Source organism: Globicephala melas, chromosome 9, assembly GCF_963455315.2.
Source record: "Globicephala melas chromosome 9, mGloMel1.2, whole genome shotgun sequence".
Taxonomy (NCBI): Eukaryota; Metazoa; Chordata; class Mammalia; order Artiodactyla; family Delphinidae; genus Globicephala; species Globicephala melas.
In genome coordinates this window covers 90,957,795-90,970,179 of record NC_083322.1, presented here as the reverse complement: position 1 = coordinate 90,970,179, position 12,385 = coordinate 90,957,795, and the positions used below count along the sequence as shown (strand labels likewise).

The 12,385-nt window shown below is 41.7% G+C and overlaps 2 protein-coding genes across 2 annotated transcripts in view; both read left to right on the top strand.

Moving 5' to 3' along the window:
• The window catches only part of LOC115860899 (amphiphysin), a 190,945-nt gene that overhangs the window by 143,946 nt on the left and 34,614 nt on the right, over positions 1-12,385 (top strand). The window contains exons 12-14 of the mRNA XM_030871166.2: positions 3,569-3,685; positions 7,569-7,592; positions 9,567-9,590. Of these exons, the coding sequence (XP_030727026.1) occupies positions 3,569-3,685; positions 7,569-7,592; positions 9,567-9,590 (165 nt within the window). The remainder of the gene's footprint in view (positions 1-3,568; positions 3,686-7,568; positions 7,593-9,566; positions 9,591-12,385) is intronic.
• Positions 9,865-12,378, top strand: LOC115860896 (uncharacterized). The gene has a single exon (XM_030871153.2). The coding sequence runs from the start codon at positions 9,899-9,901 to the stop codon at positions 11,609-11,611; it is 1,713 nt and encodes a 570-aa protein (XP_030727013.2). The 5' UTR covers positions 9,865-9,898; the 3' UTR covers positions 11,612-12,378.

The window sequence follows — 12,385 nt, the reverse complement described above, 5'->3', positions numbered from 1 at the left end:
TTAAGAATTTCTTTTTAATGCTAGTGTTGAGAAATTAGTTACGATGGGCCCAGGTGTGCTCCATGTGTCTCCCATCCTCTTTGGCCAGTGGCTGCACAAAGCTTGTACTTTTCATGGTGAATGGCAGGAATCCAAAGAAAACAAGTCAACCATGCAAGCACATTTCAAGCCTTTGCTTGCATTATGTTCACTGACATCCCTTGGCCAAAGCATGACGCATGGTCACCCCCAAGTCAAGGCATAAGGAAGTGAACTCCATCTGTCATGAGGCCAGGGCAGGGCTAGGCATAAGGATTATGCTCAATTGTACACTGTATTGGAGGAAGTCCGGTACCTTAATTGTAAACTTAAGGTGTCCTTAGCAGAAGACACTTCATGAAATACAGCATAGAAGGTTATTATAATTGGTAGTTATTTCCCATTGGATATTTCTCCTCAGTGTGGTTTCACATCTAGTCTCCTTTCTTAGGTACACATCCCAGGTCATCTCTTCTAGACTTTGGATGGTAAAACAGTAGTTGGGATCAAGCTCCCAAAAAGCTCAAGAATGTTGGGACCGCATCAGATCTACTCCAGTGGTGATGCAGGTGTGAGGAATGAGAAAAGATTCGTTTTCTTTTGTTATGTTAAGGGAAATTACATGTCACTATGTTTAGACATGGAATGACAGCATTGTGAGTACTTCCGTGCCCTTTTATAAAGGAATACTGCATAAACAGGCAACCCTTTTTTGCTCTTTTTGTAGCTCTATTAAATTACTCTTTGATTATGAGTGCCTTAAGGGATAACTGTCAAGTTTAAGGGAGAAAAACCAAATAGAGATTGAGCCTGAAGAAGCCAGTTACACATTTTGAAGGCAGGCAAACTGGTATGATGGATATTTGATGACAGTAATTTTACGCAGACATCATTACTAAGAGTAGTAACAATATGGCTTCCATTTCCATTTTGAGTGTCTCTAATATATTATATTCAGTGCATTTCTTGTCTTTATTACTCATGGTAGTCTTACTAGGTATTATTATTCTCATTTTATGCGTGAAGAAATGGGGGCTCCAAGAAGCTGAATTAGCTGCCCAGTGAGAGACAGCAAGCAAGTGGCAAAATTGGGGTGCAAACCCAGATTCATTTCAATCAAAGTCAAAGCATAATTGACTAATTTTTTTAATCCTTGATCTCTAAATTCCCATTTGAGCTTCATTAAGGGGATCTGTTTGGCTCCTAAGGGACCAATGGACATGTTTGTGTGGCCTCAGTTTTTCTGGAGAACAAGCAGAATGTCAAGAATTGCTTTGCACATCTCAGGGGTCCCTAAGATGTGGGACGGGGTCTCTGCAGCAGCCTGGAATAGCATTGGAGTCACAGGACGGTAGATAACCTGGTTCAGCCCATTCTCTTCATCTCCAAATGGGAAAATGATGCCTCTTGAAATGATCTACCTCTTGATTTTTTTTTTAAGGATTCGCAGCACAGGTTAAATGCAGTTTGGGGAATACAGTAAAGTAATTCTTTAAAGACAACAAAGTGCATTCCTGTGAGTTAATGTTCATATGTGTCAAGTTGTTAGAGCAGTGTGCATCCTAAATGTAATTTAAGTGTTTGCAAAATCTTAAAAATATAACTTGTACCAGTATACAAGTTGATGAAAAACAAAACTCATGCAGATTTTGAATAGAGGCTGAGGGAATCTGTTGACAGTTTTGTGATTGAAATTGTTAAAGAAAGAGGGATCTCAGAAGAGCATTATCCGTGTCAAATTTAAAAGTATATGTGAGGAATAACTGTGCTGCAAAATAGATAATTCAAGACTAACAGCAGGATATATAAGCAGATTTCCTCCTACAAGGAGTGTGGATATACTCAAAAAAAAAGTATTATCTGTTCTGCCCCCAGGCTTTTCATACATTTCTGAATTTTTAAGTTTTATCTCTATGATCAACATTAATTAAAATAACTCCTGTTTAAATTTTTTCTCTAAACATCTCTATTTTTATATAATACTTTATCCATTGTGCCCTTTCAATTTCTAGGCAACAGATGGTCAGAATTGAAGCTTATATCAAATACCAAACATATGTAACTCGAATTGTGTGAAAACTGACCCCAATTCTCTCCACTGTGGTACAGTTTCTGAGGACTTATTTCAGCTTTGACCTTTACTGTGTAACCTGAGTCTGGGTTAGACCAGCCTCAAGGCCATGCTATGTCATGATCTCACAGTACATGTGCGTTGCTGGTATAGTGGTAAGCATAGCTGCCTTCCACAGTAAATGAACTAATGTTAGTGCTCAGTATTATAATTTTTTTTTTGCGGTACGCGGGCCTCTCACTGTTGCGGCCTCTCCCGTTGCGGAGCGCAGGCTCCGGACGCGCAGGCTCAGCGGCCATGGCCCACGGGCCCAGCCGCTCCGCGGCACGTGGCATCCTCCCGGACCGGCGCGCAAACCTGCGTCCCCTGCATCGGCAGGCGGACTCCCAACCACTGCACCACCAGGGAAGCCCTATAATTATTTTTGCTATTGTTATAACAGTACTTTCATTCTCTATTTGGTTTTCTTTCTAATCTAAAAATGTTCTTGGGGTAGGAGCTCATTTTGCATTGAAAACTGGGGGACGTGTTTTTCTCTCTTTCGCTCCCTCATAAACACAGTTGGGACAGACAGCATTATGGATGAAGAGTGGATCACATGATAACTGAAACCAGGGGTGGGGCACCTCTGAGGGGAAGAGGCAGGTGGGGTGAGATCACAGTAGACAACAATACCTGCCTTTTTTTTTTTTTTAATAAATTTATTTATTTATTGGCTGCGTTGGGTCTTTGTTGCTGCACGTGGGCTTTCTCTAGTTGCGGCCAGCGGGGGCTACTCTTTGTTGCGGTGCACAGGCTTCTCATTGCGGTGGCTTCTCTTGTTGCGGAGCACGGGCTCTAGGCACACGGGCTTCAGTCGTTGTGGCTCGCAGGCTCTAGAGCACAGGCTCAGTAGTTGTGGCTCACAGGCTTAGTTGCTCTGCGGCATGTGGCGTCGTCCCGGACCAGGGCTCGAACCTGTGTCCCTTGCATTGGCGGGCAGATTCTAAACCATTCTAAACCATTGCGCCACCAGGGAAGTCCCCCTTACTTTTTAAATCTTAGCTTCCTAGGGGGCATCACAGCAGTGGGTAACTGTAACGGGACCAAGCCTTGGCCCATCTTATCTACTTGTTCCTCTGTAAATCTTGACCTGAGTTTTCTGAGCTGGCAGAGAAGGAGATTCCTTGGATCTTGGTGGCTTTAGGATACATTTCTCAGACATTCTCTTTGTTGCCTGGACTTGGAGCTGAACAAAGGATAAGAACTGGAGCCTGGGCCATGTACCTGAGCATCTTAGGTGGTACTTGGCTGGAGGTGGTTATTTCGCCTCTCATCATACATAAGTAGTGACTCTGGGAGCCCATGGATGAGCCAGCTAAGTGGTAAATGATCAAAGCGTGCTTTGGGGTATCAGCTGAAATTGGAGGGTTACACATGGAATAGATCATGAAGTCTGATCAGATTCAAGCTCGTGCATGTTTTGTTTTGTTTTAACAGAATGAAGTCCCTGAGGTGAAGAAAGAGGAGACCTTGTTGGATCTGGACTTTGATCCTTTCAAGCCCGACATGCCCTCTGCGGGTTCTGCTGGAGTAACCCACTCACCGATGTCACAGGTACCAAGTGGATTTTTGGATGTTTGGGGCTGATATTTCATAAACTTTAACAAGCTCAGTAAGGCATTCCGCTGACCCCTCTCCCTTTCACGTGACTATTGACTTTTCTTTTCAGTTGACGAATATTTCCTAATGGGAAGGGAGGGTAGAAAGAGGACTTGATCACTGTCAATTATTCTCAACCTCCCCTACCATTAGCTTTCTCTACCCGCAGAGCTGGGATAACATACATTCCAGTTTGCCAGGAATCCTCCGTCTCAGAATGGTAATCCACAGAACCACATTTGTACTCGGAAGTGTCCAGGGTTGGATGATACATTTTATGGCTTCCTGAAATAAGACTGTTTCTTTGGGCTTGGGGTTTAATCTTCTTACTGTTTTCTCTACTTTCCTTCCTCATACTTTGCATATTAAGGCATGTTTCAAATCACCATGAGATTTTGCCCCAAAAGGAATTTGTTTTCAGTATTGATAGTTCTGAACTTGATGATGGTGATGACGGCCTGTGTGTTCTTGATCATGGCTTGATGCAGAGCTGGCCTTGCTTATCCAAGCTTACCCCTGCTCACGACTTCCTCCTCCTCAACATTTTCCCCATTTCAGTAGTTATTATGATCTCATTGTCTATCAGAGGGATACTGGTGGTGGATGCTGTCATGACCTGTGGGTGATTCCTCTGGAATATAGCTACTTCACAGTTGTCTCTGCTCATGGATGGAAGTTAACTCAGAATTTCTGCTACCCGGAAATTGTTTATGTCAGTAGTTTTGATGTGGTCGGGGCCTCACATTTGAGTTTGGGAAAAATCCAAGGATGCTACAATGTACTTCAAATCAATGAATCACGGTGTATTGCAAAACTCAGCTTAGGAAGTGAGACCCAGCTCAACTTCCTGGTCATGAAGCCTTCTTGATACAGTAAACCTGGGGCACGGACAGCTCACTGTGACCCTCAATAAATAAAACTCCTCTTTAATCCACATTTTGTTCCAGAATGTGATTGGATTTCTGCGGGCCTCCAGGTTGTGATATTGGAATAAAATAAAAATAAAAATCTGAGACATCAACAAAGCAGGCAGTTAAGTAGGTTAGACACTAGTCGGAAAGGTACTTTGCAAACAAAAATAAAAATGGGTCTCTTAGATGAACGTTTCAGGAAGTTCTATTAATTCCCTTTTAAGATATTCGTGATGTGCCTTAGAATATTAAGGGCTCCAAGAAGTCCTACAATTTAAAAAAACTGTTTAGATTTGTTTAACTTAGGGTTTTCCAAATTTGTTTGACCCCAGAAATCTGTTTTAATGAAACGGTCTTAACATTCATGGGAATGGCCTGTAAAACTCATTTGGAAAATGCTGATGTAGTCATTGTCAGCAAGTTTGACGATTCTATCCTGGTGGCCAAGCAAAGCAGAAAATGAATGTACGTATCATTCAGAACATCTCCTTTCCAGAGCTTTCCCATTGTATAGAAAGCCAGCAGAATTCAAGGGACTTCTTCTGCCTTCCCCTCCAACATTTATTACTTCAGTGGCAGGAAGAGAGTTTCCACAGTGGCTGCTGTGATGATCAGGGGGTGAGATACCACAGCATTTCTGTCTGCAAGTCTGACTCAGGAGAGAAACCTCTTCTCTATCAATTCATGATTAAAAGAAGCCATGAATCATAGAAATTAAGACTAAGAGATTCTTTCAGAATTCAACAAACAAACAAAAAATACCCTTGGTGATATCTTCAAAGGTCTCCGTTTCTGGAGGAAATGTATTATTGCCATCAGGGCAAGCTGTGTGTGCCCCTCTATCCTTCCCTCGGGCCAGGTGATTAACTGCTCTGACTTCCCAGTGGCTGTAATTGAGTCACCTCACCGCAGAGTTGTCCTGTGATCCAGCGCTCACCACATCTCTCCTCTTTGGCTAAGAATAAACGTGTAGGCTGAGATAACAAGAGGCACAGAGCTGTTAGAATCTGCTACCTTCTCTCCCCTTCACTCAAAATGCTCTCCCTTCCCCATCGCCTGACCCTGTGTTTTATTTTATTTTATTTATTTTGAGATCCAGAGTTTTGCTTTATTAGACATCTGTGAAGACAGTTTGCAGATACAGTCAGATTGTGAATTGCTGCCACGTTCTGTGAAGTTTGAGTTTACAGTGAACAAGACCCCAGTGGCTGTTATTTTAGAATATATTTCCATATTCCAAGCAGGTGAGACATGTGATGTTTATGGCCAACAGCTTTCATACTAGTCATCCACTTCAGCCATTTCCCAGCATAAATATGCAGCTTAATCACGGCTACTTCATCTCTACAATGTGGGATTCGATCTTCAACTAATAATGCATTCTGACTCCTGTTTATATAGGTGCATGCAGTTAAGCAGACCTGGACTCTAACAGCTAAACTTGATCTAAATAGCATTCTAGGGGTAGGGCAGGCTCTGTAATCCGGACTCATCTTAGCCATCTGACCCTATGTTTTAATTTGCGTTCTTGCTGCTCACAGAACACCTCACCTTGTGATGTCTGCAGTGTCCACACGAGCTAACACATCCTTTCATGATCGGAAGGAGTGATAAACACGTTTCCCGTTGCTGCCTTCCTTTGGAGAAAATACCTGTTCTGTCTGCATTATGCAGGGATGTGTAGGAGCTTCTAGGAGCTGTGATTCTTAAGGGGCTGTGAAGCAAGAAAGCATCAACCATTTGGAGAATCAGAAAATGCATATAAGGTGGAGAAGGAGTCCAAGTACCAATAACTGGCTTTCAGTGGAGCTGTTCTACACTTAGTCGTTCTACAAGTGGGTGCTAACCCAGAGACCGACCAGGCTGCCCAGAGCTGCAGGGTGGGACCATTAGAGGAGGTCTGGACCAACTGCGGTGGGGGGAGGTTTCAGCTGGAACCACAGGGCCCATCTTCTGTGTAGTACAGAACCCAAACCAGACATCCATAATCCCGTCTGGAAAGTGTCCTATTCTTCAGATGTGAGTACCAGGCTCTCTTAATTTTCTGTTCACATTTAGAGATTCAAAATAAGTGGTCAAACATGGATCTATTCTAGTCATGAGCAGAAAAGGAGGTAGTCTTAGCTGTAATTCTGAGTCACAAAAGAAATAAGAAAGTGTCCCCCACTTTCCCCACACAGTGGAAGTTATTTAAACCATCTGGATTCATTCCCCAGGATCAATAAGCTTCATAATTAAAATGCCAGTAGTAAGTGTAATTCACCCATGTCTTAGGGGGCACCCTGCTAATTTGCACGATTGCCAGTTAATCGAGCTGTGTGTTATCGTCTAATTCAACATACTGAAGAACTATTTTTCTGGAATTCATTTACCATTATCAGGTCATCGTCTTGAATTTGGTAAGGCGGGGTGGGGAGAGGAAAGAGCATTAGCAATGGTTAGGACCTGCATTTCCTCAAAGATGTGATAAACTCTAATTTCTGGACATCTTGTTTACTTCATTTTAATTGTGTGTGTGTCTGTGTGTGTGTGTGTTAATGTAAACCCAGTCATCACAGTTCAGATATAGTTTTCACTCACAGAGCAAAAAGCAGATTGACTAGACCTATGCTATCCAATATGGTAGCCACTAGCCACATGTGGACATTTTAAATCTAAATTAAATATAAGAATGTAAAATTAAAATTTGGTTCTGTTCCACTTGCACATTTCAAGTGTTCAGTAGCACATGTGACTAGTGGCTGCTGTATTGGACAGCACAGATGTGGAACATTTTCATCACCAAAGAAAGTTCTGTTGGACAGTGCCGTACGAAGTGTTCCTGAAATGTTTATGATTTTATTTCAAGAACTTTTGTCACCTCCGTGTTTTTGACATGCTGGGGATTTGTCTGTTAATGGTATTTTTGTTTCTCTGTTTGCTTTCAGACATTGCCCTGGGACCTATGGACGGTAAGAGAACTAAGAACTCTGTATTTTGGTGTATCTGGATTGCTAGACATTTGGGAACCTTGTTATATTTTATTTCATCTGTGATGGAAAGAAGACCCAGATGTTTTTTGATGACAACGTAGTCCCCTAGAACGATCATCAGCTCCCTCATGATTTCTAAGCATTTACCTGCACATGGAAACAAAGGTGAGGAAAAGAATGTCAGTGCCAGACTCCTGGGTGAGCAGGAATTCAGTGTTTTGCCTTTTATGCATCCTCCTGTGATTATCGGTGGCCAGAGGAAATTTTGTAGCGAAGGCATGCTTATTTGTTATTGCTTATAGAATACACAAAAAGTACGGATGAGAAAATGTGAAGGACGAGCTACTCTACACAGGGAACCATTTTTTCATTCTTATTTTCAATGAAGCTTATCAGTCAATGAGGATTTGAACCTCAGAGTCACACAGTCCTGGATTTGAGTCTAGACTCTAGTTCTTCCAACAATATGACTTTGAGCAACTTCTACTAAAACTCTTTAAGCCTCAGTCATTCTCATCTGTAAGATAAGGGTAATGACGCCGACCTCAGAGGGTTGTGTGAGGATTAGAGATGGTATTTGTAGAATATTTAGCCCAATGTCTAGCATGTGTCAATACAAGGTAGATATTACTGCTCATGTTATGTATTCAGCTACTCTGATGTACAAGGATGAATACTTCCAGAATTTAGACTTCAGAATAAAACACAAACAGGCTGTTGTGGTGGTGACATCTGTGCAATTAAGAATATGACTGCACCCACATAGAGCCTCACATCCCTTGGGGTAGGGCCGTGGTCTACCCCTCTCTTAGAGAAGCCCTTGGTCACGTGGTCTTAAGAAATCAACTTGAGTTCACATTTTCTTCTTTTTTAGTGAGACAGCAACAGGAAAGTTGGGTAGATTTAACTATTCATGAGCCTGATCTTTTGAGGCGACATTGCTACTTTCTTCCCTTAAAACAGAAAGATGACTATCCCCTTCCCTTCCACAGGAGCTTAAAGCATCGTGGAAAGCTCTCAAGAGAAGAGCTAAAAAATGTTGAACGAAAACATCTTTTCTAGGGAGCTGGTTTTACTTGGATATTCGCAAAAAGGGATACATGGATTGACATTCAGAACACTGGAAAATTCTAGCCTCAACTTTGTGTTAATTTTTTTTAAAGATTAAGAGGACAACGCTAATTTTGGTTATTCCAATATTTCATATGTTTAGTTGGAGCTATTACACACCTTACGTTCCCTAGCTGGGAAGGGTGTAGAGAGGCTAAAAGTACCATCTAGAAGGAACGCTGACTAATTCAGAGGACAGACCTGCTAGGAATGGTAATGATGACAAGATTGTAAGACGGAAGCTCCCTGGGCATAATAGCTGGCATTTCTTGATCTTATCTCCTCCGTGTTATTTCTTTGTGTGCAGACAAGTCTTCTAGGTTGCGGGGAGAACAAGAGGAAAATCCTCCAGGCAGGCAGAGGGCTTAGTCTGTCGGATCATCTTCCATGCAAACACCACTTCAAAGGCAGAACCAAGGGCAGGATGAGTTTGGGAAAGATTTTTTTCTGACACTGCATCAGAGCACATGATGCTGTGTGATTCTGTGGCTGCTAATGCTTGATCTTATCCTGGTCTCCTCAGGCTTGCTTCTTTATTTGAAACTTTTCATTTCACAGTCTGCTAAAGCAAAAGTCATGTAATAGCCGTAAAACGTGCTTGTTGGTATTAGTAAATGACAGAGGCATTTTTCATGTTTCAATTGTGTAGTCTTAGCAATAGTGGAACAAAACTCATTCCTATTATAAAACAAGTTGCAAAACTTAATATCAAACCAATAAAAGCCAAAGTCTTCAGCAGTGTGTTGGCTTTGGACAGCCTGGGATTTTACTGTGCTACGGAATTCTCTTCTCCTGCCTTACGATTATGCTTATTTCTTCTTCTTCTTCTTTTTACTCATATAGACAAGCACTGATTTGGTACAACCGGTAGGTAAATATCCAGAAAATTCTGGATTTTTTCGGTACTTAATATGCATTGTATATGTGGTATATTATCTAGAATGAGCTCTTTTTCTTTCTCATGGCATTGTTAGTCACTGATTTAGCCTTAAACCATTTAATTTAAATACTTTCTAGCTTTGTGTAACTGGCGCTACCCTACTGAAGAGCTTTGTGTTTTTCATCAAATCTTACCATGATCTATTTCATCTTATGTTTTTTTTTTTTTTTCCTTTGCTTTTCTGCACACTCTAAAGACTGATTCTTCAAAAAGTCTTTCCCTGTGTAACCTGATCATGGAGGAACCTCCAGACAGTGGGTTGACCGAAGACATTCAAAGATCTCAGATTGATTTAGGTGCAATTATTTGGGGCCCTGATGCTAGTACAGACAGTGTCAGCCAGGAAATTACCCAAGGTGGGTCGCAGGAAGACTCTGCATGTCTCTCCAAAGCAGAGCAGGAACTGGGATTTTCCACCAGGATACTTCCTGCTGCTGGCTGGCACACTGTAGCTGGACAGGGTGAGCATGGTCTGGGGGCAGCTGCTCCACGTGGAGAAGAACAAATGCCCCCAAATCCCATGCCTGGTGCTGCTTGTTTGGAGATGGCGCATCCTTGCGATCTACCTGACTCAGAGATACCAGCCGTGGAAACTGGTGGCCTGGTCAAAGAAAGTCAAGAAGATGTTAAAAAGTCAGAAGAAGAAGAAGGAAAACAGAAGATAGAAGATTCTGTCTGGGCAGGTGTGGAGACATATGAAAAGGTAGAGGCTGGAGCTCTTGGTGTCAAGGCCCTAGGAGGGACAGAGGAATTTGAAGAGAGAGGATGTACAGGAAACAGAGTAGTAGATCTTTTTAAGACAGTAGGAAAGCAAGACCAGGAGACCTTAAAAAGCAATGAAGAGGAAACTAAGAAAGATCTAAGTGCTGGGTATAAGGAAAGTGTAAAGACCAATGAAAAGTATCTTGAGAAAATTGACATATTTGAAAAAGACGTGGAAAGTATAGACAGAGCAGATGAGTTGAGTGACAGAGACCAAGGGCTAGATGAAGGGATTCAAGTAGTAACAAATAATTGTGAAATTATAGAGGGATCTGGAGCTAACCCTGCCAATCACACAGATATTTTGAATCCGCCTCTCCATACTGACTCTGTATCTAATCCTGAAGATGCCAGCACAGAGGAATGGTTCTTAGCTGGAAAAAACATAAAGAAAAATGTAATTGACCCTCCTAACCATGATAAAATGTATCACTCAGCACAGGGCAGTGCAGATGCTGAAGAGATGCAGTGTGAGGCTGTGTTACATGCGCCTGGAAGTAACAGAGATGGAAATCAGTCTGTTGTTTTATCGATAAAACATGAAGCAGCAGCTCAGTCTAGGACAGATCTTAATTATGCTCTGGGAACTAATGCAAACAGAAGAGATTGGTGTTTGTGTAAGGCCGAAGATTCATTAATAGAGGAACCTGAAAGTACAGTGACTGGGAACTGTAGCCATACCATTAACTTGCCAAAAATTGCAAAACCAGACTCTTGGGGGACAGATCCAGGCCAAATCTGGCAGCCAAGCTTGGATTCAGCAGTGAATAATACGGATATATTGGAATTCTCTGGTATACCAGATGGCCAAGCAAGTGGATTTGCCAGTTGCCTTGATTCTATTAGTCACTGGCCTATCAGAGATACGGGAGGCTTAGATAATTGCTGGGAACATTTAGACACAGTTGGGAGCAAGAAAGGGCTGGAGGTGGACTTACTAGCAGAGGTATGTGGGGAACAAGCCATTGCTAGCCGTGGGGAACAGAGTCAAGAGATAGCTAGACCATTGGTTATGGGAACCTCCCAGAATGTTAGCACCGAGAGTTCCACTAGTCCCCAAGACAATGACACCAACAACTCAGATTTATCTGAAGATGAAATTGCTAACCAGAGATATGGATTGTTGTACCAAGAAATAGAGGCTGATAAAGAAGAGGTACTTACCCCAGTATGTAGTATAGACTAGCCAAAGACTTTTGTAGGTTCTGTTTTTCCTAATGTTTCTCACCGACTTCATCATCCATCACTATCTTCTCCAAGATCTGCTTCATCTCCTTGACAGATTGTCATGTACCTCTTGAAATCTGTGCAAACCAAACACAAAATAGGTTGACAAAACAAACAAACAAAAATCCCCCGGAACAACAACACAAAAAGCAGAATGATGGTGTTGGAAACTAATGAGTGTCTACTTTACCATCCTATTTACTGTATTTATTCTCTCTACTTTCACTTTTATTGTTCAAGCACTAAATATATATATAAAACAGACAGATTTACTGTTCCTAAAGTGGTTCCACCCCAGTAAAAACACATGAAATGTTTCTACCCAGGCCCGTGGAAGCTATAAAATCTCATAATAGCTGTTCATCAAAATGATGTATTTAGAGAAATACTGGAAATGCTTCCAGATTCTATGGATGGCTAAAAAAACGAGCTATTTAACCACTCATGGCTCTTGTCTGGAATCATGTTCTCATTATTGAGAAAGTGGGCTTTGGTTAGCCCTGAGCCACATACCAGCAATAATTGTAAAAATAATGTTGTTCTTTTTTTTGTCAGCCTATTTAAAATAATACAGTATGGCCTTTTCCATTTCCTAAGCATTTTCATGCACAGCAGCCTTTTGTATTATTTTAAAATTTGCAGTGGTTTTTACTTTCCCACTTGTCTAGTAGACATTTACCAATCCTACAAAAGTAATGAAAAAAATAACGTACTCTGATTCCCATTTCTGTTT

What these genes read in the sequence shown, in the direction of transcription:
- LOC115860896 (XM_030871153.2), top strand. Translation starts at nt 9,899, where the DNA reads ATGGAGGAACCTCCAGACAGTGGGTTGACCGAAGACATTCAAAGATCT.